The sequence below is a fragment of the Rattus norvegicus genome, chromosome 3 (assembly GCF_036323735.1).
Source record: "Rattus norvegicus strain BN/NHsdMcwi chromosome 3, GRCr8, whole genome shotgun sequence".
NCBI classification, from domain to species: domain Eukaryota; kingdom Metazoa; phylum Chordata; class Mammalia; order Rodentia; family Muridae; genus Rattus; species Rattus norvegicus.
The window spans coordinates 55,525,292-55,552,360 of record NC_086021.1 but is presented as its reverse complement, the minus strand read 5'-3'; the positions used below and the strand labels follow the sequence as shown (position 1 = coordinate 55,552,360).

Below are 27,069 nucleotides of genomic sequence, written 5' to 3'. Positions count from 1 at the left end.
TAAATAAATATATAGGACTCTGTCTTGATTATTGGGGGCGGGGTGGCTAGGTCATCAGAACTAATAGGGTCATTTAAAATCTACAACAACAGGGGGCTGCGCTGTACCTGTAGCTGCTTCGCTGGGGACACTAATTTCCAGCCCAAAGGAAAGCAGAAAGAGATGGAAAATATTCTGGCCCTAAGGCTCTGTGGCTATGGGAGAGGATGGAGGTGGAAAGTGTTTGACCCCCCTCGAGGCATGCCCCAAAAGCAAGGCCAGGGCAGGAGGGAACCTAGCTGTAATATATCAAAGCAAAAAGATCTCGGAAATTTCAAAAGAGCATCTTGTAAGAAGGCTAAGAACTAGGGCGTCAGAAAGCAGCTACTGAAGATCTTGCGGGGTGCGCGTTGACTGTGGAGAGACACTGCAACAAGCCACTCTATCTTCAGCCTCCAGGGACAGGACTCATTACTAATGAGATGATTACTAATATGTGAGCAGAAACTTAAGACTTTCCAAATTTTATGCCTTCCCACCCTCTAAGAACTTTTAGAACTCAGGGTACTTATTTCTTAACTGGTTCTGAAATAATAGCAACCTTTAAAAGAACAGGACGGGTTACCCCTAAACTCCTGCTATATTCACCCAAATTTGTCAGAGGTTATAATTTTCCACATACATCATCAAGCCTGAATCTTTGTATCCATCTTTCTACTGAACCATTCCGTGGTAAGCTGAGCATACCATGAAGATCTCTTGAAGGCATTTCAGTGAATAGTCCCTAAGAACAAGTACATGCCATTATCTGCTATGTGCTATCACACAATAGCCATCCAATGATCAAACACAGAGAAGCTATTCCTACTGTTCATCCTGTGACTATTCCACCTGCATTCAAGTTCTACCCACATCTCAATGGTGTCCTTCCTAGATGTTCTTCTTTTCCTGCGTTCCCGCTCCTATTAAAGATGGCCGTTATCCAGCCTCTGCCCCTGGGAGGATTCTTCAGTCCATCCTTCTCTTTCACAACACTGACTTCTTTGAGAGCAGTCTGTCTCAGTTCACCCACTGCTGTCCATGATGAGGCTCTCCTTGTGCATGTACAGCCAAACTGTCTCCCTGGTGGTGTGTTATCTTCAGAACACCCTCCCTAGAGGCACACAGGATGTGTCTACTCCTCATTGTTAAAGGATCACCAATCACTTACATCATGTGGTTGGCTGAACTGATGTCACCCAGGTTTTGAATGATAAGTTGACCTTTGTGTCTTACCATTGGTCCTATGCCGGGAGATATTCAGAGAAAACACAAGCACTGTTTCCCATCAATGGACACCCACAAGTTTCAGCACCATTGATGAGTTTTGGCTGCCTTGACTTTTAGGGTTCATGTAAAACATAGATTTTTATGTTTACACATGTGACACAATAGTGGCCGTTAATCAGCATACCACGGTGGCTAAGAGTGTTCCCTTTTTACTTTTGTATTTCCATGTGCATGTCTTATAGGTTTAGACATTCCTATTCTAATCAGTGAGTTGCATAATCCCTTGCTGTCATTATGGGGAGAAACTCATAGATTACACTGTGGGAACGCACATTTTTTTTTTTATGAGATATAATAATGTTAATCTTGGACTCATTGCCACATTTTAACTGAGCCAAACAGGACTGATCCTGGTGCGATCAGAAGTCAAACGCGCTGGATGAGGCTGAGGAGCCCTAAGGAGCCTCCTCTGCCTGATGTCTTTCCCCAGGAAGAAGTCACTGCACATCCGGACCGTTTCCTGGCCAGGGAGACAGATCTGTGCCCTCTTTCCCCTGTGTTATCCAAGCTCACTGACTCTAGAAGTGGATAAACAGAGTGAGCACATCATGTCCTCACTCAATGAGGAAATGGGATGTGTGTTTCATAACCCCAGAGTCTCTCTCCATCTTCTGGGGGTGGACTACTCCCAGCATCTCATGGCACTGCTCAATGCTGAGGTCCCCAGGATATTTTTTTTTTTTTTTTTTTTTTTGGAGCTGGGGACCGAACCCAGGTCCTTGCGCTTGCTAGGTAGGATATTCTTACTTACCAGGAAAAAGGCTGCACATGGCAAGATGACTGTTGCCAAAACAAAAATCAGGGGTCACGTTGCTGTAGTCGGGACTAAGAAAGGGAAGAGGCCAGGACAAGAGCTCACTTTTAACATGCTAGCAAATGTCAAAAGCACAAAGCACTAACGGGACTGGAGCTGATGGTGAGTGAGGAAGCCGAACACCAAATTCCAAATGATGGGCAGAGGCCAGGCAGGGGCCAACATAGACCAGCCCCCAAGGTTCACAGAAAGGGAGGAGACTGAAGCTGCTTCTGGACTCTGCAGGGAGAGCTGTCTGGTCGATCTGTAGAACGAACTACATTCCACACAGACATGATAATTGAAAATTTCCATATATATATATATATATATATATATATATATATATATATATATATATATATATATATTGCCCAGTGAATTTCCACAGTTGAGTAAACCTCCAGCCAGCATCAAGGTGCCCTTCTGTTGCTGTTACTTCCTTCCCTGTGGGGGTGCTTCTCACCGGCAATGTGTCTTTAGTGGTAGTTCATGTAAATGAGACGGTGTGGACTATGTGTTTGCACCTCTCTTTCCTTCCTTCCTTCCTCCCTCCCTCCCTCTCCCCCCTTTCTCCTCCCTCCCTTCCTTCCCTTCCTCTGTTCTCTCTCTCTCTCTCTCTCTCTCCCTGAGCTGGTGAGCTGGGGATTGGGATTCAGGACCCTGCACAGTCTAGAGAAACACACTCTTGGCTTCCTTATAACAAGATTCACCACGTAGCAGAGGCTGCTTAGGGATCACTCTGTAGCCCGTCCTGCTTTCATTCAACTCAGAATCCTCCTGCCTCTGCCTCTTAGTGCTAGGATTAAAAGGATGTGCAGCCACATCCAGGGGTCTGTCTCATTTTGCCCAACTTTATACACGTATGGTTTATTCAGGCTGCCTGTGGAGGCCCAATGTACATATTCAAAGTACCTTTTAAATCTCTCTTATGTTCCAAAAATATAAATCACAATATTTGTCTACTATACTAATGGACACATGGGCGGTTTCCAGATTGAAGTATTTTGAATTAATTGTCAGGGACAATCCAGATTTCTTTTGGTGGCTATGTCTGTGCATTTTTGCTGAGCATACGCCTTCCACGAAATGATTAGGCCATATTTATGCTCTGGTAGATGCTGACGAATAAATACATTTCAGAATAATTGTACAAATTAAAATTCCCCTCAGGCACGTGATTTTTTTTTCCTTTGGTACTCCAGACCAAGCCCAGGATCTCATACAAGTTAATTAAGCAGGTCTGGAGCACCGAGCAGTACAGTAGGCATGTTTAAACCATGAAGCTATATGAAAATGACTGTGACTTAAATAGGTTTCCTGGAATAAATAAAAGCTGACTTCAGGGGACAGCATAAGAGTGCATGCATGCAAACCTGGGGAAATTCAGCTAGGAAACAAGTGTGGAAACCAAGTTTCACCCTGCAGAAGAAGTCCCTCCATGTGGACTGATGTCTATATTCAGGTGAGGGCAGGCACGAGGTAAGGCAAGGCCTGTGATTGGGCAGTGAAAAAGAAGGCGGGGCAGAGTTTTTGAAAGGTGGGAGAGAAGAAGGAGAAGAGAAGAGGAGGAGGAGAAGGATGACCCACCCCGTGTGGCTTTAAATATCCACAGGTAGCTATGAGTATCTTATAAGGGATAGATAATTACAGGACAATTTGTCTTATCTAGGTGGGCAGTTTATATCAATATTAATAGGCTGTGAGTTTATGGTGTGGACATTTTGTGGAGTGAGAATTTACTCATATAAATCTAATTGATAAATTACAAGCCTCAAGAGTTTTGACTTTGCTGAGTTACTGGGAATTGTGACTATAACCACAAGGGGTGGATGGCTGGCTGCATGGGGCTGGCATGGCAGTGACCTGCCGATGAAGCATAGCGAGCTCTGGGCCAGAGGGTCTGCTGAGATTGGAACACCCGGCTGATGCCAAGTGACCTGATGGGGCCGTCGATAGCGTGGGTTGGTGTTCCTTTTTAAAATATTTACAGTGACACCTCCAATTCACTGATTTCTGAAAATTTTCATAAACCCCGATATTAAAAAATGGATTAAAAAATGTTCAAGAAATGAATGAGCCAGATAGTGGCTCATTCCTGCAATCCTAGCACGTAGGAGACAGAGGCAGAAGGATTGCCCTGAGTTTGAGTCCAACCTGGATGACAGAGTAAGACACAACCAAAATAAGAAAGGAAATATTTGAATGATGTTGTTTTTTAAACCCTTTGGTTTAAAACACCATGTCAACCACATCGTTCAAATTTTAATTTTGAGAGAGAGAGGTGATGAGAAACAACAGAGACAGAGACAGGCAGAAATAAACCAGGGGGAAGGGGAAGGGGCAGGGGGAGAGGGAGGGGTGCAGTGGGACAACGTGAAGCCAATGAAACAACTTGCCAGTGTGATTGGAAGTCACATCTGTCTGTCAGGACCACCAGCAAAGACTGTAAGTCAGTAATTATTGCCTAGCTTAGGATGAAATGACTTCATTCCATTGACATCACAAGACAGTAAAGCAGCGTTTAATTCTGAGAAGTCAGATGATTTTACAGCAGGAACATCTGGAATGGTTTCTGTTAGCTTAGTGCTGTAGCTCAGCTCAGAGATAGGGACTTTCCTGACGCTGTGAATAATATGTAAATGAAGAACTCTTCTAATTAGCTTACCTGAGCCTAAACCACAAACTCAAGAAAAGACCCCCAAGAACCTGCATCAACAAGAAACCAGCAAGTGCCACAGCAAAATGAGACCCTCCCAGGAATGGAGACACAGTAGATGACATGATGTCTCAGGAAGGGTGGACTCTTAGGGGTGATGTATTTCAGAATGTACTCAATGAGTAAGTAGAATCAGATTTCAAGGGACAAGGAAATCTGGGTCCACTGCTGAAGAAATGACAATAACACCCAAAGCAGACAAGACAGCTTGCTTGCTGAAGCTTGTGCTTAATGCTGGCCTTGGGCAGCCATTGCACAACCCCAGACCACATAGTGATGACAAGCCTTGGAATGTATGGCATTTGCAAGGCTGTCAGGATGGAGGGCTCAGGCAAGCCCAGGGTTCTGCCAGCAATAGAGCTGAGGTGGTGTTCTAGGCACACCCAGGTCCTCCACCTTTGAAACCTGAGCTTCAAAGGCAAAAGTTAAGCCTAGCTGCAAGAAAGATAGATCAGGGCTGAATCTTTCAAGATGATAAATCCCAGCCAACCACACTGAAGGCAGGGGTGGTGGTGTAATTTGAGCTGTAGATGTTAATGTGGAAAGAGCCTTTAGCTGGGAAAATTTTCCATCTAGGAGAAAGGCCAATGAGGCCTTGATCTTTCAGCGCCCAGAAGCGGCTGTCAGGGTTTGAAGAGAGTCGTGGTGATAAGGTGGGGCACTGAGTGAGTAGGGAGACTACCTGGGCATGCACAGAACGGGAAAGGAAGTTCATTGCCTGGGTGATTGTTCACTTTGAAAAGACAAATTTCCACAGACATTTGATAGATTCCTTCTTTTAAGCGGATGTAGTGGTGCCCAGAACTTGGATGGTGGAGGCAGAAGGATCAGGAATTTAAGGTCATCTTCAAGAGTCTGAGTCTAGCTTGGGCTATGTAAGTCCCCATCTCAAAAAAAGAAAACAAAAGAACACACGCAAAAAAAGCATAAGCAAAGTTAATTTCATTATACTCTCAATTCCTAAAAGCAATATATATATATAGTATATATATACTATATATATACATATATATATATAATATTTATCTGCATAAGCTAGCTGTGGCATATATTCTCAATTGAAAGCTGAAAAATTTAACATTGGGGTATTGGTTAGAACTATATCTTCTATACTGTAGTTAATTACGTGTGCTATCAGTGCTGTATGCAGACCGTGTGACTTTTATCACAGAAGTCATGTGTGGAGACGTGTCTTATCTTCTAGAGCATCTTACAATATAAACAATGAAAGCAGGGTGAGAGGGGGATGGCTTATTAAAACCTTCTGGAGGTGCTTGTTCAGTCACAATGTGAGTGGTCATCTGAGGAAAAATTAAGGTTTTTTGTTTGTTTGTTTGTTCATTTGTTTTTGTTCCTTTTTGCTGTTTTTGAGTCCAGGTTTTCTGTGTAGCCCTGGCTGCAATTCACTCAGTAGACCAGGCTGGCCTCAAACTCACTAAGATCTACCTGCCTCTGTCAACTAAGTGCTGACCCTGAAGGTATTTATCACTACTACCTGGCCAAAAAAATAAGTTCTTATTTCAAAGGACTGAAGTGGAAACAAGGCTTCCTTGGAAAGTCAGTTGTGTTGGATAGTGTTTTCCTGAGTCAAACACATAAGCGAGTGTTTTCCTGAAGCAGACACAAGTGAAAGGACATTTTGCTAAAAGCAAGAAAGTGAAAGGAGATGTGATGAAGGATTCTTCAATAACCACATACTTTGTTTGTGTAGTTGAGCTTCATTTGTAGGGACTCCATAGAGAGAAAGACACCAAAAAGCTTCTGGTGGTATGCTACAGCTTTTTGCTGCTTCCTCAGACCCCGACTGATAAGCAAAGTGATGTCACCTGATTTAGACGCACCTGGAGTTTTCCTAAGTCAAACTCAAATGCTGAGGCAAGACCCATGGAGGACCTGTGATGTTTGGAGGGTGTAAAAATAGGACTCAAGGGTTTGTGAGAGGATCTTGGATCTTGGGGCTTGCCTTGCTTGGATAGCTAAATACTTCTTGGTTCCATGTCTTCACTGATCTCTTCCTTGAGAGAGGCACTGACAAAAATTTCTCCTGGCATTCCTGTTGGCCTTGGTTCCTCCCGCTGACTCATGTTGATTTGGCTGAGGCCTGGCTGTCCCTGCTAGGTTGTGTCACTGCTGCTGTTATCCAGACACTACTGACCTGGACTGCCAGTGTATCTGTGCAGTGTTTGTGAGTGGACTGAGTTGCCGCTGCTGACCTGTGAACTGAACAATGAAATTTCCAGACAATGCTGATGGGAGTTGCTCCAAAGAACCATTTCTAAACAGGTTCACTTCCACTGTATCCTTTCTTTTCTACTACCTCTGGTGGGTGGTGGGCTAAAAGGGAGGTTAAAGCATTTAAGAATCATTATTAAAAATAGGTTTTGAAAAAAATTAAAGCATCAAGTACTTCTAAATTCCTTGGGGAAAGTTTATGTATTAACACTGCCAAGTATAACCGAAACATTCCCAGACTTCAGTACCTGAAGGGAAATGGGAATCCCTTCATCACATCTCCCTTGAGATGATGTCCACATGCTCTGGCTACCATTATTAAGATTTTAGCAGAACCTTGGTAATAGGAGAGTATAAATGCAGGTTTATTGGTGGCTGCTCTGGGTGGGTTCCTAATCTCACAGGAGGAGGTCAGTGAAGTTGCCATGCAGATGGGGGAGGGAGGAGGGTGGGCAAGGACAGAGAAAAATTCAAGGCACACAGGAAGCAAAATGTCTGGAATACATAGGGAAGAGCCTATGTTCTTGGAAAGTTAGTGGGGACAGCAGGGTATGTAAGCCATGCTTTGCTTGTAACAGGTAGGGATTGAGGGTTCCTGGGAGAATTCGGAGGCCAGGTCTGCTTTGATATGTTATATAGGCACCTCAGCTACTTGTTCCAGATCTGAACCCCAGTACTTGGGGTTCTGTCTTCAAGGCTGATTTCATAAGATCATAAGGTCACAGGGACGATCTAAAGTGTAGGTGTTTGCTGTCTGTGAGATACAGTATACCTACCATATCTACTGGTAAGTGCGGCCCCAAGCCCATAAGAGAACAGAGGCAGAAAGATTAACTCTCAACCTCCCATTACCGGGCAGCTCTGCAGCAGGCTGTCAATCAGGAGGTTCTTTCTCTGAGCTTCTCAAGCTCTTCTTTGAAAAAGGTTATAAGCTTACATGGGAGGAGGTTCCCACCATCTGGGGGGTAAAGGAACATTCATATCTCTCAAAGGACTCAGAGAACTTTATCCAAGAAGACTTGACAAGGCCACCCCACCACTCATTACCACGAGACCACCCTTGTTCTGCCGTCTCATCCTGTAAGTGTCTCATCCTGTAAGAGTGTCTACTACACATGACACCTAGGTGTAAAAACCATGAAGAGGTTCCCTGTGTCCTTGGGTCTTCATTTCTGGAGGATCTTGTTTCATGTAAAACTTAGATTAAATGACTAGCTGTGCTTTTGTTAATCTGTCTCTCTCTATAGGGACCTAGTCCATGAATCTAAGATGGGGAACAAGGATTAGTTCTCCTCCCATAGCTGCCTGCAGTTTATTTGAGTGAACACTACTAATCTGTCAACACTTCTAAAAACAACGGCATGCATCCCATCTCTTTGGGCTGCCAAAACCTTACGAGACTCTCGGTGTCCAACTGCACCAGTTTTCCTTCACTTTCCACCTTGATGAAGGTAAAATGAAAGAGGGTTCTTCTTCTCAATTCTGGACCTCCTGGATGCTTTGTGGTAAAAATTGGCCTCTTTGTGCAAAAAGTTCCATGAGTTTGTAATTGAAGAGTGTTGCAGTAGAAATTAAAAAGGAACATTTGCTATCAGTTCCCAAGAGCTAGATCTGCTCTCTGGCTGCTACTCTGCAATGCAGTCCACAAGCCGCCCTCTTCCGGCTGTCTCCCTTTTAGCCATGCTCTCTGAGAGGTCCCCTAGGTTGTAGCTATTATGCTTGGCGCATGTGCGTGTGTGCCTTACAAAAACTTTGTCCCCGCCCCATGCTCTACTGTCCAATCATGTATCTCCTTGACATCAACCTACAGAAGAGGATGCCAATGTCCACTTTGAGTTTGAACCAATAGAACTGCAACTAAAAATTAGTCTTCAAGTCCTTCAACAGCACCTTACCCTCACCTCCATACTGGAGGCTCACAGGCTGTCAGCTGGGCAGGACTCTCCTTACTGCCTTTCCCAGCTCACACTTTGCCCCAATAGTCCTGCTATTTGAAAAGGCAAATGTCCTGGGACCCAGGCTTTAACTGTTTTCTGAAGGTGACACGTAATTTATGGCAGAGTAGAAATAAATGTGGCCGAGATGATCACTAATCATACCCACTTTGGAAGTGTGTATGTCAGTCTTGCTGGGACAGAAGCCTAGTCAGGACTGTAACAATGAACCTTCTGCAAGTCTAGATGACCACCCTCAGATCCAGCCTAGCTACATTGCAGCCTGTTTGCATGCAGTCACGGATCAGCAGGTCTCCTGGATAAGAATCTCAGCCAACCGCTGTAATATAGGTAGACTAGGACATTTTAGATTGCTCTGGGACTGAAATCCGATAGTTACACTAACGAAGAGGTTCTGTAAGCGATTTTTACACCCATTCCTTTGATTTTTTTTTTCCAGTTCAACAAAAGTCTTGGAAACAATATTTTAAAGAATCACTTTCATATGAAGTATTGATAAACAGAAACATTGCCCCCTACTTGACATGAAGAATAATGACCCCATCCTGTGTCTGTGGATAATTACTTCCTTAAACACAGCAACCCAAACCTGCCAGAGATTCTGCATCCGCGTTTTTGTGGTCTCCTTTCTTGTAGGTTGTTTGTGTATGTTTCTTAGTATCTGTTTGAGCGTCCTGGGCACTGTTGATTTTGCAACGGGGTTTGGCTTAATATAACCCCAGGTCTGGTATTTTCTAGTCCTTCCTCTGTGTTACCTTTTGAACACCTCACACTCTTAACCTCCAGAAGGAAGTTTGGAGGACTGCCACTTAACCACCTCCCTTTTTACTAGAAAAGTCTTGCTCAGTCATTTGAGAAGAATTAAATAAAAATGAGCAGCAGTGTGCTCACCTACTCAGATGTTTTCCCTGGCAGATATGATACAGGTCTTACTGAGTGCCTTTATCATCTGAATTATGATTCCCCAGGACAGGCATTTTATGATAGCCTGTGTGAACCAAGCACAGGACAAACACAAAAACAAAAACAAAAGCCACAGTGACCTCTTTTATAAAGTTATTACATAATTAATTAGAGACAAACAAGGTTTGACAAACTACAGTCCAGTTTCAACCCCAAATCTATGGATTGGTTTGTTAATAAAGTTTTACTGGATCAAAGTCACATCCATTGGTTCATACCTATTGAAGACAAACTCCACACTACAATGTCAAGGCGTTTTCACAGTAGTTTCATGCCCTGCATCTAAATTAGTTATTGCATGTTCCATTAGAGAAACAATGATCCAAAACAAATTGATCTGGGATTATCAGATTAAACAGTACCTACCTGTGCTTGTTCTAACTGAAGCAGGGGCATCCAAGGTAGGCATTTTAGATATGCAGGTTACAAGACTTAATTTATTTTTTTAAAAAAAGGAACTGTGTGCAAGTAATTTGGATAATTTATAGACAAGTTATTTAATGGGCCACTGTGTGTGGCAACTTTACAAAGAGGATTAGATTACACAGAGTCTGAGAATCCCTGCCTTCTTGGTGGGGCATCTTCTAGAGGTCATTTTAGATGAGTGTGGTGTGGGAAAAGGCAAACTGATAAGCCCCCAGGCTTATCAGTAATATATGTCTTTAAGGAGAGCCAGCCTCAAGCAGCAGCAGCAGCAGCAGCTGGTGAACTTGGCAAGGGTGATTGCCCTAGCCCCCAAACTTTCTCTGGCTTCACATAAAGCTGGCTTCTCTATTGCAGCAGTAGTTCACCACTCAGAACATCTTGGTGACAATGACATTGCACCAGTGCCACAGCTGCATACAAGTCTCCTCTTGATACACAATTTCCAGGATCCTTTCTTCATTTCCAAAGTGGGAGAAAAGCCCTTGGAACCATCCGTATGTAAATCCTAGGAAGGCATTGGCTTCCTCTTACTTGTGACCTGCCATTACCTCAAGCATGAAGGTTATGTGGGCATTGAGGGGTCTAGGAAAACCTGGTATGGCCTTTAGGGAAAGCTACGAGGAACGATGGGAACGTTCCTGAATATTGGGAAATGTTTTCTCAAGATCAAGAGATTTATTGGCACGCATTTCAAATTAGAATGGTAGCTGCCAGGGCTCTCTCCATCCAAGGGCCACATCAATACACACAATGGCCCAGGTGGCCTGAGCAATTTAGATCCTGTTAGGTAGTATCATCACACATAGTTTTGGAATTCCTCCTGACTTTGTCGCCAATTTGCCTAAAAACATTATGGGTAACAAACCAGGTATTTGTTTAAAGTAGCCAAGCGAGGTCTGGAAACCAAAACAACTTCTCCCCAGCTCAAAGACTTGGCAGTCCTCTGGAATGACTTCCACACAAGCAGTTGGAGGAAGCTGCCCCTGTGAATGCAGGCTTACAGCAACACAGCACCTTTGTTTGTTCTGTGAGGTAGAGAGAGACTCAGTCCCTGCTGGTGTAAGGTAAAAGTCTGAAAGAGAGCAGGAATATCAGCCCCAAATATGCCACACTGGCACAGGTCATTGTTCTCATCTGTGAGGAATTAAGAGTAACATCTTAAGAACTTCCTATTTTCTGCCTTCCCAAGGGATAAAATTCCCTTTGAGAAAGTGACAGGCACTTACCTTACTGACAGTATTCCCAACTCTCTCTCTCGATCTCTCTCTCTCTCTCTCTCTCTCTCTCTCTCTCTCTCTCTCTCTCTCCCTCCCTCCCTCCCTCCCTCCCTCCCTCCCTCCCTCCTGTGCCGGCATAATACTTATCACAGGAGACAGGACAGGGAAGGGTTCTGATAGACGCACTGAACAGTCTGTCTCTGTGGGTCAGTGAACTGTGCCAGGAAACGTAGTGTGGCTGAACAGGTTCAGAGTCACCAGCACCCAGGCACTCACCTGAGACAGTAGGAAGCTCCCTTCTCTGTACCAGATTCCTGGCTTGGAATCCGTGCCACAATTTCCACACAAGGACCATGACCTCTCTCCATGCTAATGAGATAGCTAGAGGCCCTGAGCCAATGAGCTTCCCTTCCCAGACATTTTCCCTGTAAAAGGTATTTAGTCTCTGGTCTACACTGAGGAGTTGGTCTTCAGCCATTTTCCACAATGAACAGTCAATTGATGGTGTGGATAAACACGGACTGTCTCTTTCATGGAGAATCACCATTGGGAGCATGGAGAAAGCCTTCCACTACTGAGTCACTGCCTGTCTCCTGCAGAGGGCCTCTCTGCACTCCCAGACAACCATCCCTAAGTTAAGGACTTTTGCCATCAATGAGCTAAGCTGAAGTTCCCATTCCTCAGGCCCTAGGCCTCTACTTCGCTGAGTTTCAATTTCCCAGTGGCACTTCCTCTACACAGTGGTGGGGTAGAATGCAGACCTACATACCTCTACCAAATATTTCTCAGCCAACATCCTAAAATCACCAGCCTTTAAAGAGGGTTCTTCTTTTCTCTGCTCAGTTTTGTTCATCATCCTCTGCTTAGATGGTGGATTTGCTGGCTAACTTTAAGTCAACCTGATACAAGTTAAAGTCATCAGAGAGAAAGAAGCCTCAATTGAGAAAATGTCTACATAACATGGGGCTGTACAAAAGCCTGAAGGCATTTTCTTAATTAGTGATTGATATAAGAAGTGCCAGCGCATGGACCAGCCATCCCTGGGTTCTATAAAAACACAAGGCTGAGCAAGCCATAGGGAGCAAAGCCAGTAAGCAGCACTTCTCCATGGTTTGTGCATTACCTCTTGCCAACAAATTTCTACCTGTTTGAGTTCCTGTCCTGACTTCCTTCAATGATGAACAGTGATGTGGAAGTCTAAGCACAATAAGCCTATCTTTCTGAAGTTGCGTTGGCCATTGAGTTTCTCAGCAATAGTAACCATAACTCAGACAAATGTAACAGGCCCCGACTCTAGCCATGCCCTTGATTCAGTTATCACCGACCTCAGCATGCATGTTCCTTTAGCAGGCAAGTAACAGTTGCTGTCAATCTTTCCAATGGCTTGAGTCAGACATTAGTTCCTAAAACAGAGAGTAAAGGAAAGAAAGGGTTTCTCTCTCCCCTAAAATCAGAGGGGAGATGACAAGGCATACATTAGTTGACACAATAGTTAAGGTTTTCAAATGCTTAAGAAGTTTAAAGGGAACAGTCCCTGCCAAGGAATTCTTTGTCTTCACTGCTTCAGAATCCATATTGCTTCAGTGGCCTTTGACTAGGTTCTAGAAGAAAACATCCCGGTCATAGCATGATCTCACTTTGGAAAATAAAGATTCCCATTGACATCAACCTTCAAACACTCATGAAAGAGAATACGTGACAAGAATAGGCATAATAGAGCAAATGGATCATTTTAAGCAGATCTAGATCCTATACTGGTATTAACAGCAGCCTCTAATTTTGAGTCCTTTGTACACCACTACCAATAGTACCTTAGTTACCACGCTGTACTCAGTAACTTACAAGGTGCTAATGTGTTGGCTCATTGGGTGAGGTGGCTTGTCACAGAGCCTGATCACTTGAGTTTAATCTCAGAAAGCCTTGTGATAGAAGGAGAAAACTGATCCCCATAAGATGTCCTCTGACCTCCAGAGGTTCGGGGATGTGTTTGTGTGCATACGTATAAATAAATAAGTAGATGTTTATGTTAAAAGAAATCAGTAACCTATGAAACAAGGACGATTACATTTATTTTACACAAGATGTAACACAATCAATTTAAGCTTGTCCCTGACTAGCTTACAAATAAATGAGACACAGACTATGGTTATTTTATTTGTCTTTGACAATTACTGGGGGTCACCCCTAATCTATTCTTCTAACTACTGGCCTGGCTACCTTCCCAGCAGTGTACCTCAGATACTGGCTGTTTTTCTTAGCTATATACTTATCATTCATCTCTCTCATCTTCCTCTCCCCTTTCCCTCCTCTTCCTCCTGTTCTTCTTCCTTCTGCTCTTGGTCTCTCTCAACAACTCTGTCTTCTCCAACCCAGCCAGGTAACTCAAAACCCACCTACCTCTAATCCCTCCAGTAATTGGCTGTTGCCAACAGTTTTAAATTAAGGAACTAGGTTTGTATAACAAAAGTTTGTAACTGTGAGTAGGCTTAAACCTACCCTTCAGGTACAGAATTTAGCATTATGATGCATAGCACAGACCAAACTTCAACAGAAGAAACCAATCCTAGGAGACTCATTGTTTTGCTAGATCGCATATGATTAACCCAGGACTGTCTGCTCCAAGAGCTAAGATGTGCAGCCTGTATGCTAAGCACCAACTCTTTTCTAGACTGGGGTCTCCTCCCGTGAAGAAGCATCTGTTAAAATTCACAACCAAAGACAGATATTTGCCAAAAAGTACATTCATTTCCCAAGGGCCTGCCATATGTCAGGCAATGTACTAAGTGTCAGGAAAACACCAGGCAATCATTCTTGTCCTCATGGAGGACTCAACACGTCCGGAGGGATAGAGGTTTGAAAGTTGCACATTATTGCACACATGAGGAACAGGTGCTGGGGCCTTGGAGAAGCTGCCATCTGAACAGAGTTTTGCAGGAGGCCAGGAAAGGAGCTCCAAGAGTGTGAGGTAGAGCGATCCAGGCAATGGGGCAGGGGCAAAGGCCCTGAGATGGAACATGGCTCACAGAGTTGATTCAGAATGAAGGAAAGGCCAGCATGCCTGCGCTGAGCAGGTAGAAGGCACTAGACAAGAAGACGAGTGAAGCAGTTGGTTTCCTGTCTTCATGGCTGTGCATCTGTCTTCATGACTCGTTTTTCTCCTGCTGCCTCTCTCTCACCATTCTTCTGAGCCATGTGTGCCTATCTACTCCCATCAGAGTTATAGGTTCATTGTTCTAGATGTGCGCAGTCATCTTTCCACGACCGTGGTCTCTGATCTGTCCCACACCACTGAACACTTAACCACTATGGTCTTGTAACAGGCTACATACAATTCCAACACACACACACACACACACACACACACACACACACACACACACAGAAATACACACACATGCACACACAGACTCCAAACATGCACGGACCACACATAGACACACACACACACACACACACACACACACACACACACACACACACACACACACACACCCCTCTAGGGGAAGTTACAGTCTTATGAAAAATACTAAGTCATCCCTCTTTCCCAACTTGCAATGCCTCTCCATCTCATAGCAAGAAGCCATAATTTGGACCAAGAAGGCTCTGCGACACAACCATGGAAACTAATCTCTTGACAAAGCTTGATTTCCTCTCGAATTTAAATATATGTCACTCATTTTCCTTGCCAGTGAAGGGTTCTTTTCTTTTCCCCTCAAAACTTCATTTGGCATTTTTATAGTTACAGTCTGGCAGTCAAACAGGACTTCCTGAATTTAGCATATGAACAAAACTTTTCTTTGGTAAAGGAAGCTGCCTTTGCCCTGCCCTCAACTTTTGGAACTTCTAGTTCTCCTCGGTGTCAAAGGGCACCCCCAATCCAGAAATTCAGACACTGTGTCCACATGCAGCTACTAGGAACTAATTCCCTGTGGTCAGCCAGGTTTCCTGAGAGCTTGTACAAGGCCCAAGTGCTCCAACTCCATTGTGTTTTGTAGAGAGAAATCTGAGGTCAAGTTCAAGTATTTTAGTGCAGGTCTGATCTACAATCATGCATTATGGCAGATGATTTACACCTCACCCTTTACTGGTTTCACCTCTTCCTGTCTAAGCCTTCACTTCTTCCTTGATGACCCTACCCCTTGCAAATCAACACTTCGCTGCGGAGTGTTTGTTCTGCCTTTGTGCTAGCCTCATCCTGGCTGGGAACTACACCATTTAGATCACACAAAGTTGCCTACCACTGTCCAGGACACCCTGCAGTTATCAGCTAATGAAAGCTTCTTCTTATCTATTTATCCCCCAAGCAAATGGCCGCAATAGGAGGACAACTAGAACGAAGTGAAAATACTTGTATCTATGTTTGTTGCCGCTTCTGTTTAGGAGCTAAGTCATATACACAACTTAGAATGTATAATTTAATGTATACTTAAGTGAGAATGTGTGGAAGTGTTGGGAAGGAACAAGTAAGAAAGAGTTCAGCCTATTAGGAAGAGAAAGCTGGGACGGTAAGGATTGGAGACAAAGCTCTAGCAGAATCCAGGGTGCAGTTCCTCTATCTGGATCTTTCCAAGTTGCACCTTTGGTCCAATGATGTAATTTTCTGCACTTATTTCCGCATTCAATGACAAATAGGGAAAACACATAAAGTGCTTACCCACAGCTTTGACAAGTGCACAGTACTCAGTTAAGTCGGATTTTAGACGTTCTGGAAGAATCCGGTAAGTATTGCCCAAGCAGGTCAAGTATCCTGAATGCTTTCTCTCATAGTATAAGTCTTCCTGATGCCAGGTATCTGACCTCAAGGGGACTTCCTGATTATGCTCTGTGCTTACTCTGCATTGTAGGGTTGTCGAAAGACAGATAATGCTAATTCCCTTTGATAGATGTCAATCACCACATCACTCTGAAAGAACTTTGCCATCCTGTCTCTGACTTCATCATTCTTTCCCTCAGCTGAACCCAAACAAGTTAGAAGCTTGTCATCATTTATAAGCCTTTGAAAGGCATAGCTTCTTTTCAAAAGAAGTTAGAGTCAAACAGGTCCGTGAGTTTCCCACCCAGCTTCCTCAGCGGCTGACAGCATACTTTTTCACAATGTTGCTTCACGGGTTAACTACAGATGGCTTCCACTTTGGGCTTTCTACGCACAGTCTCATTTCTAAGATGTTTGTTCCCAGCTTAGCTTTAGTTTATAGATGATTAAGGTCCTAGTAGTAGGGGAGAGGAGCTATTCAAAAAGGGTTGATAAAGTATTTGAAATCTTCCAGGATTATGTGACGATTGAGGTCATTTATCACAATGAAAAATTTGATCTGGTTTAAGCTTTGAACTTGAGAATGTTCGCAGAATTCTAAGCAGCTTAGAGTCAGCCCAGATGAGAAAACATGACACTCATTTTGCAGATGTTTCCTGGAATATCAAACCTCAGACTTTAGCATTATAGGCAGGTGGCATGTTAGAAATTGCAACTAGAAAGTATAGTATTAAGTTGCTTTTGTGTGCTGATTTTTGTGCCCTTTGCTATCTACACTTACTGGCTCTGGTATTTTCTGTGAATGTGGTAGTACTGACACTGATATATACAGGGCACTCTCCATATACAGGGCTCGACATGTGTGTGCTGCACACTGAATTATCTTCTTTTAAGATGTCCCTGGATATCTAGTTAGGCTTATTAAAATCCTCACCTAATACACATTTTTTTCCTTAGGTGCTTACAAGGAGTTCAACCCACCTTTGGTCCCTGACCTGGTGTTTTCTAAGTCCCCTGAAGGCTCTCTATCTCCCATTGCTCAGACAGATCCAACAGAGTGACAGAGACCAGCATGTTTAACCGAGAATACTGTATTTTCCTCAAGGACTGCAAATCCAAGATGGAGATGCCAGCAAGGGTGGTTTCAGAGGAGACTTCTCTTTAAGATCACGTGGCTGCCATTCTTGTGTCTCTGATTAGTCATTTGGGGTATGTGTTTGTGCCTCTGGCAACTCTTCCTTTGCCTGATCTACTTTACTTAAGAGGACAGCAGTCTGCCTCTATGTAGAGCCCTACCAAGCATCATCCTTCAAATTAATTAGCTCTAAAAGAGTCTGTTTGCAAGTCCTGTCACATTCTGAGAAACTTCAGTGCTAGGATTTTGAGAGGATGAAGCCCCTCCAGGTACCAATTTCATTCCACCAGGTTCGTTATGGAAACTTACCAGTGTGCATGTCTCTGAAAATCAGTAGCAAAAGCAATTTGAAAAGTGACAGGAAATGAATAAACTCTGGCTGGAATTTATTATTGTCACATTTGCAATGCTGCCTGCTTGTAGCAAAGCTCCACTTTGGGTGAGTGCTAGAGAACAGCATGCCTCCCACTTCCATTGTCCGGCCTTGAACCTTTACTCTCTCTCCTGTTTTTCAGAACTCAGTGAGGACCTCTTGCTGCAAAGGACAGTTTGGAGTTGTCTGCTTGTTTTAATGCTTACTACGTGCTGGGATGATGTGTGCTTGTTTGTTTTTAAGAGGCTCCTAATCTTACTCTCTGATCTTCAGCCAGTTCCTCTCACGATTGGCTTGAAGGGTACAGCCACCCACAGGACACCCAAACCCAGATCTGCTGTGTTCATCTGCAAAGCCTAAATCAATGAAGCCTTGTACACCAGTGTATCATCAAAAATACATGAGCAAAGCTGTTTGCCAAATACATCACTGACAAGATTTAGCCGTTGCTTAATTGCTTTGATCTTTGCTAGTTTCTCTAGAGAAAGTTCCAAAACCTATTGTCCTGGAAAGCACTTTATATTGGACTCTTTTGCACAAATATTGGGTGAGACTTATCTAAGCTCTTCTGCATACTGGAGCATCATCTAGAAATCTTCAAAGGCTTTCTGACCAGTAGAAATGAAGAGGTTCCTTTCAGACATTGCCAAAGATGTCAGAAGGATCTTTGGACAAAAGGGATTTGTCAGTCAGACACTGTATATTTTAAGTTTGTGTTTATAATAGTTTCAACTTTAACACAATTTTCATTATAGCCAGAATCTGAATTCCAAGCACAATTATACTTAATTTTGAATGTTAGAAGAATCTTGTGTTTGAAATAATCTCTGTCTATATTTTTCTGGTTAATACAAAAATGTTTCCTCTTCAGTATTTACCAGAGTTTGGAATGAGAGTGACTGTTCCCCATAGACTCAAATATTTGAATGTTTGATTGTCACTTGGTAGACTATTCAGGAAGAATTAGGAGGATAGCCTTGTTGGAGGAGTTGTATCCCTGAGGATGGGCTTTGAGTTTTCAAAATCCCACTCCAGGCCTGGTCTTGTATTTTTTCTGACTCCTGCCTTCTGACAGGACATAAGCTCTCAGCTACTGCTCCAAGACCACATCGCCAATGCTTCCTACTCTGATTATCTAAAACTGTAAGCGAGCCCCTAATTCATGCTTTCTTCTGTCAGCTTCCTTGATCATGGGATCTCTTCACAGCAATAGAAGAGTAACTAAGACCATTACCAATGTTACATTTTTTTTTTTTTGGTCAAAGTCAGTAGTTCATTGAAACTATATTTTAAACTGAAGTCCCATAGAAAATGGCAAAGTGATGTCCAATTTTCCCATTCATTTGCCCATTTTCAAACCACAACACCATTCTCTGTAAAAGGCAAAACTTAAAAGGAAAAATAAAGACCAAAAACAAAGCAAACAAACAAGCAAACAAAACCAAAACAAAACAAAGCACTTAACTACAAAGATTACAAGAGATACACAAGCAGCTCTTGGAGATGCCTTTCTATCAAGCATGGTTTCTAAATCTCTCCATGCAGGCTCCGTGGGATAACTTCTTTCCAAAGAATGCGGTATGGAAGTATATGGATCTTATGGTATAGAGAAAAGTAAGACAGAGATCTTCCAGGTCAGCATTAAAATGACGAGTGTCACTTTATGTCTAACGACATAGGGAAAAGGAAATTTCTCTGTGTGGCATTCCTCCTAATGTAGCCTAATCATGGAAAAAAGAAAAAAGGACACACGAGTGTTTGGAGGGAGGAAGGGAATGGGAGCAGGATGTCATATCGTAAAATCTCAACAATAAAAGATAAATGTTTTAAGAAGTCTTAGAAAACAAAGCACTTTTAATGATTCGATATATAAAGAATGTAAACTCTCCACTCATAATTGATTGCATGGCAATGTGATATTTAAGGTATAACTATATATGCTTTCCGGAATAGTGGTTTCATAAAGTATTTAAAAGGTTAAACAACTGGTCATTTTTGTTTCTCCCCTGGAGAGCTGTCTGTCGGCATCATGAGGTCACTGCTGAGTCAGCTTTGCCCTTTGCTGGTAAGCATTTTAGCTCTTTACATACTCTCAGTAAAGGTTTGGCTGTGTGAGGTAGGGCTGGCAAAGACTCTCTCCCAATCTGTAGGCTCGTTTCTCTCTAGTGGGTTTCCTTTTCTGGAAGATTTTTTTTTTTTTAATAATTGCAGTTCCATTAGTTGACTCTTATTCAGAACGTCATTGCCTTCGCCTGAGAAGTCTTTGACTTTTCCCACCAGCAGTCTGAGCACTTCGTGGTTTAAATCTTTCACTTAGAATTGTTTTTAGTGCCGGGTGAACGGTATGGTCCTCCTTGAATCCTTCTGATCAATATGCAGCTTTGTCAGCACAGTTCATTACCTTTTCCAGTGCGGGCCTTTGACACCACTGTCAAAAATTAGATGCTATAGGTGTGCGAGTCTATGTCTGGGTCCGATATTATGTTTCATTTGGACTGCAGGTCTGGTTTTGTACCTGTAACATGCTGTGTTTTTCAGTGTGGCTCTATAGGACATTTTCAAGTTAATTATTTTGATCGTATTTCTGTATCTTTTGAAATTCGTGGCGTCTTTTATCATTAATTGTTGTTACATGTATATATGTATATTTATATTTATTAATAAATACAACCTGCTTAGATTGAACAATGCTACTTGTAAATATGTTTTCATGGCTGAATACTTGGTATTGGATAATTTGATGACTATTCTTGCTTATCAATTTGATTACATCTGAAATTAAAACTGAACAGCTGGGCACACTTGTGAGGGATTTTTTTTTTTTCTTTAGCTAAATCATTTGAAGTGGAAGACCGTCTTCTACTCTGGATCTTTGAGATGCGAAGATCCACCTTTAATCAGGTCCACTTCTGCTGGTGGCCCCTAGTAGGAAACTTGTTTTTTCCCTTTGCCTGTTTGTTCTTGCTTTCACTAGCAAGTCCATTCCTTTACTGGTATTTGAGTCTCCTTCTTGGGGAGTCCAGTGTATACTGAAAACCAGCTGAGACAATAACCAGTTGGTGTGCCATTCCATGGAGAGGACTATTCCTCCACTCTCAGCATTCCTAGTTGACCATAGTTTTCTGTGTAGAGTTGAGGCCTAGTGGTCTTTACACATGTCCACGGGTGTCATCTCTGTTCAGGTCATGTTTAGGCAGACATGTTGGTAAGACTTTATAGATGTAGTTTCTGAAATCACTAGGAAACTCAGTTTTACAAAGAACTCCCCAATCCTCTAACCCTTACATCTACCCACCTCAACTACAATGTTTCCTGAGGCTTACGTATGGGAGTTGTTTTGTAAATATGTCCACTGGGATTGGGCTTCGCAACTCTGCATTCTGATTGGTTGTGGCTTTCTGTAACTGTCACTATTTTTTGCAAAAAGAAATTTTCTTGATGAGAGATGAGCACTATACTTATTTGTGGGTATAAGGACCAATATTGAGAATGTAGTTATGGATTGTGCTGGTTTACTAAAATGGTTGTTGTAGGTTCTCCTACATGACTTCACTGGCTCTGAGTAGTTGCCTAGGTTTCCAGTACCAGGCACCATTTCCCTCTTGTTGGTTGGTTCTTAAGTCCAATAAGAAAGTTGTTGGTTACTGCCCAGATATGCACGCCACTATTACACCCATAGCGATACAGTGCCATGCTGGTTATTGCTGTGGTTCATAGGTGTCACAGCTGCATAGGAGTAGTGACTGCTTCTCGTCTTCATGGTACCTACTGACGCCATGAGAGTTAGTCCTCTAGAAGGAGACATTCAGGTACATTCCAGCTTAGAAGATTCTGGACTTTGTGTGAGAAAATTGTTTTAATTATTTAAGAAGTTTACAAATGCCTAAAATCTTCAACATTCTAAGCTACCAGGGAAATGTAAATTCAACTACTTTGAGAGTCCATCTTACTCTAATCAGAGTGGTCACTGGAGAGAAAACAAATACTGGGAAAGATTTAGGGGAACAGGAACTTTCAGTCACTGCTGCTGGGAGGGTAAACTAGTCTAAGCAATATGGTGATTTCTTAAAAATTTAAAAGCAGGACTATCATAGAACCATCTTCTTTTCTACCACAGAGGTACATGTTCACGCATGCTTATTACTGTAATTTTTGGCATGAAGGGAGCCTAGATGTCTATCAACCAGTGAAGAGGAAAATAATGTTGGTTTATATATACACGAGCTTTGATTCAGCTGTAAATAAAAGTAAGATTATAAAATTGTAAAATTTGGAGGAAAATGGATGAATCTGAAAAAGTGAAGACACAATCGGATTTGTTTGCTTTGATTTTGTTTTTCTTGAGACCAGGTCTCATCATGTAGTTCACTCTGGTTGTCCTAGATTTGCTGTGTTTATCAGCCTGATCAGGAACTCACAGAGATGCTCCTACCTCTGCCTAGGAATGCTGGGTTAAAGGTGTGCACCACCACACTGCCTGGTCAGAGTCTAGCTTTTAATGTTGGGGACATTATAATTTCAGGGGATGATAACAAAAAAAAGTACCGATCATGAAAGCAGGTTGGTATGAGCGGGAAGAAGTGGCAGAGAAAGAGAGGAGAAGAAAAGCAACAAAAATACAGGTTTTTTTGAAATGCACTTCTTTGAAAAATGCCCTAATAAAACTTGAAATGTTTTTATTACTAAAAGCATTTTAATTGTTAAAAACTATAGCCTTCAGCTCATATACCTGTGGACTACCAACTGACATCATTGGCCTCTCCATATTTAAGTTCATTTCTGTCATCACAACCATGTATAGACATACATACATACATACATACATACATACATACATACATATATACATACATAAACACTCCCATGGGCTCATGAATGATCTCAGGAGCTGAGAACCATTTCAATTTCACTGCCTATTTTGCACCACTAGGGTTTGTGCCTAGGTTTCTAACTGTCTCAAATTTTCCATCTTTTGTGAGACAAGGTCTGCATAAATTGTCCAACTCATGTCCCTCTTGCCCCTCAAATGTTGGGATTACAGGTATGTGGCATCTTGTGCTCACATTTCATTCACTTTAAATCACCAGTTTATTCCTTTTCATTCTTTATAAAGTGAGATCATTGATCTGAGAGAACCATAGCCAGAGGTCTTGCCAAAGACTTTTTCATCAAGCTATGTACAGATATATGAACAAGACTCATACAGCAACTCATATGGTGCAAATACATGAAAAACTTCCATATGGATATGAAAAGATCATATCTATAAGATGCTATTTGCAAGGCATCTCAAGTCAAAGTATTACAAGGCCTGCAGATTTTGTAGTATAGCTCTATGAAGAACACTGTACCAACCAATCAGTTCTCTGGAGTACAGGATGCAAATGTTTTACAACCTAAACTTTCTCTACTGTGTCCCATTATGCTGAGTCAGAAATATGTGACCACCATCAAAGGAAGGACATGGCTCTTCACCTTGAGTTTGTGTGACTGCCTATTTCTTAGAATTCATGAAGAAAGCTGATCCTAGCTAAAAGCTCTGGTTATATGGGTCAAGTCTATCCTGTATTGGTTCTGTAAGTTAAATTCCAAAGCCCTTTGTCTGAAACTTCTGTTTTCCCACACTGACTTTCTTTATAGCACTCTGTCCTGCTGTAAAGCATATTGTAACCTGTCTGGTCCTGGCAAAAAGAAGCAGGCTAATCAATTAGAAAAGTCAGTCATCAAAGGCATCAGCTTAGTAAGTAACCAACTTTTCAGATTTACCTACCACTTCATTTTCAAAACTGTTTAAAATACTGTTTCTATTGACTATACTGAATAAGTGTTTTGTTCAATTTTTATATAGGCATATTATATATGATGTGTTTGTTATGATAAAGAAAACTATTTAAAAGATAAATATGTTTACTTAGATTTGATTTTATACAATGTACTCATGCATCCAAAAATTGCATACTATCCCAAAATGTGTACCATTTTATGTATCACTGAAAAGAAATAGATAAGAATAGGCTGTAATTCAAAAGCAGATTAAAGTACTCAGTGTTGAGTAATTTTCAATGAATTGAACAATTTTATAATAATACTGTTACATTTAAGCTTCTGAGGAAAATACTAACACTTTCTGAAACAAATTAACAGATTGGGATGTTTGCCTTGTTTAATGTGTTTTCCAATTTAAAGACTGACTCTTTAGTAAAGTAGTTTTCACAAAATTGATTTCAGAAAATAATCCATTAATGCATTGATCAATTATAAGTCTGAGGTGCCTGCCTTGCCAGAAGCATTATAATCAAAAGTCACATGGTGAACAGTCATTTCTTCCTAAACAACAGGCAACACTTCACTTGCAATTGGATCATGAAAAGTTAGTTATAGATTCAACGGCAGAGAGGTCATAGCATATCGAAAAGCTTCAAATAAACTCCTATTCCAATGTTCTACACATGCATGACCAATAGCTCCATAATGATAATGTTTGAGACTATGAATATGTTTAACCTCATGTTAGACTTTGGATCATGTACTCATGCATCTGAACATCATGTGACCCCTCATTAAAATGAATATTTTTAGGGTTTTATGTATCAATAAACAACAAAAATTATTAACTCTACATTTGTACATACAAGTTCCTATTAGATTCAAGATCTCACCTGAACCTAACAGTAATCCTGTCCAATAGCAAAAGCTATGAATTATAAATTAAATATCAAGATATTGCTGGGTATAGTGTCACATGCCTTTAGTTCTAGCATGTAGCAGGTTGAAGGCAAATCTCTATGAGTTTGAAGAGAGTCTGGTTTACATAATGAATTCCAGAAACAGCCAGAGCTATATAGTGAAATCCTGTCTTAAAAAATGTATTTATCTCTACCTCCATAATTTATATCTAATCATATTATATATATATATATGTGTGTGTGTGTGTGTGTGTGTGTGTGTATTTCAGATATTTGCTATCAGAAGAGTCTAGAGCTCTTCTGGTGAGTAGCCACAACAAACTGTACCTGACTTCTAAAGCTAGCTAATAAAAGAACTTTTCATTATTTGCACACCATTATATTATACACTATTTTAAATTATTTAAGAAGACACTATTTTGCTGTTGTTGTTGTTGTTGTTGTTGATTTTAATCAAGAATCCTAAGATAATTTGGCATGCATATAGCCCAGTAGTTTCATCCTGAGCTATAAACACACACACACACACACACACACACACACACACACACACACATTTAAACCTATGCGTGACCTCCCCACACACAAAGAATTAAAAAAAAATTAACTACCATGGTAGTATTATGATCCAGAAATAACCTAATTTTTCAGTTAATCTTTCATACTTTTTATTGGTAATTTTATCACTCATTCAATATTACTATTTTCCAAATTCATACAAGTGAATTCACGTGATTCACTTTTTATGAAGTATTCCCTTTTGAGATTTATTCATATTGTAGATCATTCCTTTGCTTGGATCTTTAATTTTCTCTGGAATAAATATGTTATAATTATTTACTTTCAATTATAAAATTAAGCTTAATTATTTTTAATTTAGTACTTAGGATATATATATATATATAGTTCAAGAAGGACCAGAACTCTCTCAGTTCTTTTGAAAAGGGTTATCATCAGTGACACCATACTGCTGAGAAGGAAGTCATGGAAGTCATTACTGCTGGTCAACACACGTGTGAGTGTCCTTAATTAATCTAAGTTTCAATCTCTCACCTCTTCTTGGAAGATATACTACTGTACTTTCTAAGAGGTTTTAAACTCAATATTCTCAATCATTTACAATGCATTCCAAGATTGTTCTTGCAAATACAAGCGTGTGAGCAAACCTCCTTCCCACTAGCAAAAGTGTATTTTTGATACATTGCAGGAATGGAGCCGCAGGGAACTATTCTGTCGGGGTGATTAAAAACGGAAGCTGGTAGCTGTTGCTGCCATGGGAGAGTAATAACCAGTATAAACTCACCCCACTGGAGAAATAAGCAATGCCTTATATTTTATTCCATTCCCCAAAGATTTTATAGTCTATTAATGATCCTTTACAGATTTTCAGTGTATATAGTTCTTATAATTAAAACAAAACATCAGATGTATATTTTCCCCCATAATTATTGTGTAGCATGATGGGGTTTTGGTACTAATGAAAAATTTTTTTTAAAATCACCAATTGTATTTTTCAACAAGTAAATCTCTGAAACAAATAACATATACACCCTAAATGGCTTCAAGCAAAAGCAAGGCAAACCTGTGAGGGCTGGCCTTCTGAGCATTAGCAAAATACCAGGAACAGTGTAAATCTCCTCTAGCAAGAAAAACCATAAATTATTATAAACACCTCATCTGTAATACTTCTGTATATTTCCATTTGACTATTTCTTGAAGCCTTGCGATGTTTTAGGACTACAGGCAAAAACAACAATAAAAGAACAACTGCCCCTTCAGTTAGGCCTGTGCCACAAACACGCTCCACCAGACCCTCGGGCAAGCCAAGAAGTATCCGGGTTCAATTCCTCATTGGAGCAGGGGGTTCTGGAGCAGCACTGTGTGTGATGTGCTTAGCATTGTTCAATTCAGATGTTAGCTGGGACAGGAAGAGTAACCCCGAGCCTTGGAACAAACTGGGTCCCAATGAACAACATTAGTTCTACTCAGTGAGTGTGGACTACAGCAAACTGCAGAAAGAAGGCCCAGACCCAGACTTCTCAACTACGAAGTTCACCGCAAAGCTGCTTACACCGAAGGTCTTTCAGAAGCCATCTACACCATTTTCCACCTTAGCAGAAAATACGTCTCGGAATGAATGAAATCATGTTGATTTTTTAAGAGTTTATTATACTGAAAAATACATTTCTGAAACTTGAAAAAGAAAAAAAAATAGTTGCCTTTGGAACCTAAAGCATGGTGAAATATTTCTTCTCCTTTTCTGTCCTCGGGGAAAAAAATGTTATCAAATGTAACTAATCTAACCCACCCCAACAACATTTCTAGTGAGTCTTCAGTTTGGAGACTGTGGTGACGTTTGACTCTTACTTCAAGATCTTTTAACTAAGAGAGAAAATGAGTCACTCACACAACACAGAAACCTCACAAATAAATACTACTGAATCAAATGCACCCTTTTGACTTTATTTATTGAAAACCCTGAGATACAAAAAATTCCAGACATGAGCTA

The 27,069-nt window shown here is 41.4% G+C and overlaps 1 protein-coding gene and 1 long non-coding RNA gene across 6 annotated transcripts in view; one reads left to right on the top strand and one right to left on the bottom strand.

The window, feature by feature from the left end:
• Window positions 1–27,069, bottom strand: part of LOC134486093 (uncharacterized) — a 48,084-nt gene that overhangs the window by 7,237 nt on the left and 13,778 nt on the right. The window contains exons 6-9 of the mRNA XM_063284874.1: window positions 16,268–16,446; window positions 11,398–11,530; window positions 8,449–8,569; window positions 892–1,132 (exon numbers count right to left, since the gene is read on the bottom strand). Of these exons, the coding sequence (XP_063140944.1) occupies window positions 892–1,132; window positions 8,449–8,569; window positions 11,398–11,530; window positions 16,268–16,446 (674 nt within the window). The remainder of the gene's footprint in view (window positions 1–891; window positions 1,133–8,448; window positions 8,570–11,397; window positions 11,531–16,267; window positions 16,447–27,069) is intronic.
• On the top strand, window positions 6,968–21,387 carry LOC134486094 (uncharacterized). 5 transcript variants are annotated; one of them, XR_010064790.1, is made up of 4 exons: window positions 6,968–7,116; window positions 7,714–7,839; window positions 17,472–17,575; window positions 18,017–21,387. It is a non-coding gene; the product is annotated as an uncharacterized LOC134486094 (long non-coding RNA). The 5 variants fall into 5 exon arrangements; XR_010064789.1 differs by having other exon boundaries at window positions 17,410–17,575; XR_010064788.1 differs by having other exon boundaries at window positions 17,324–17,575.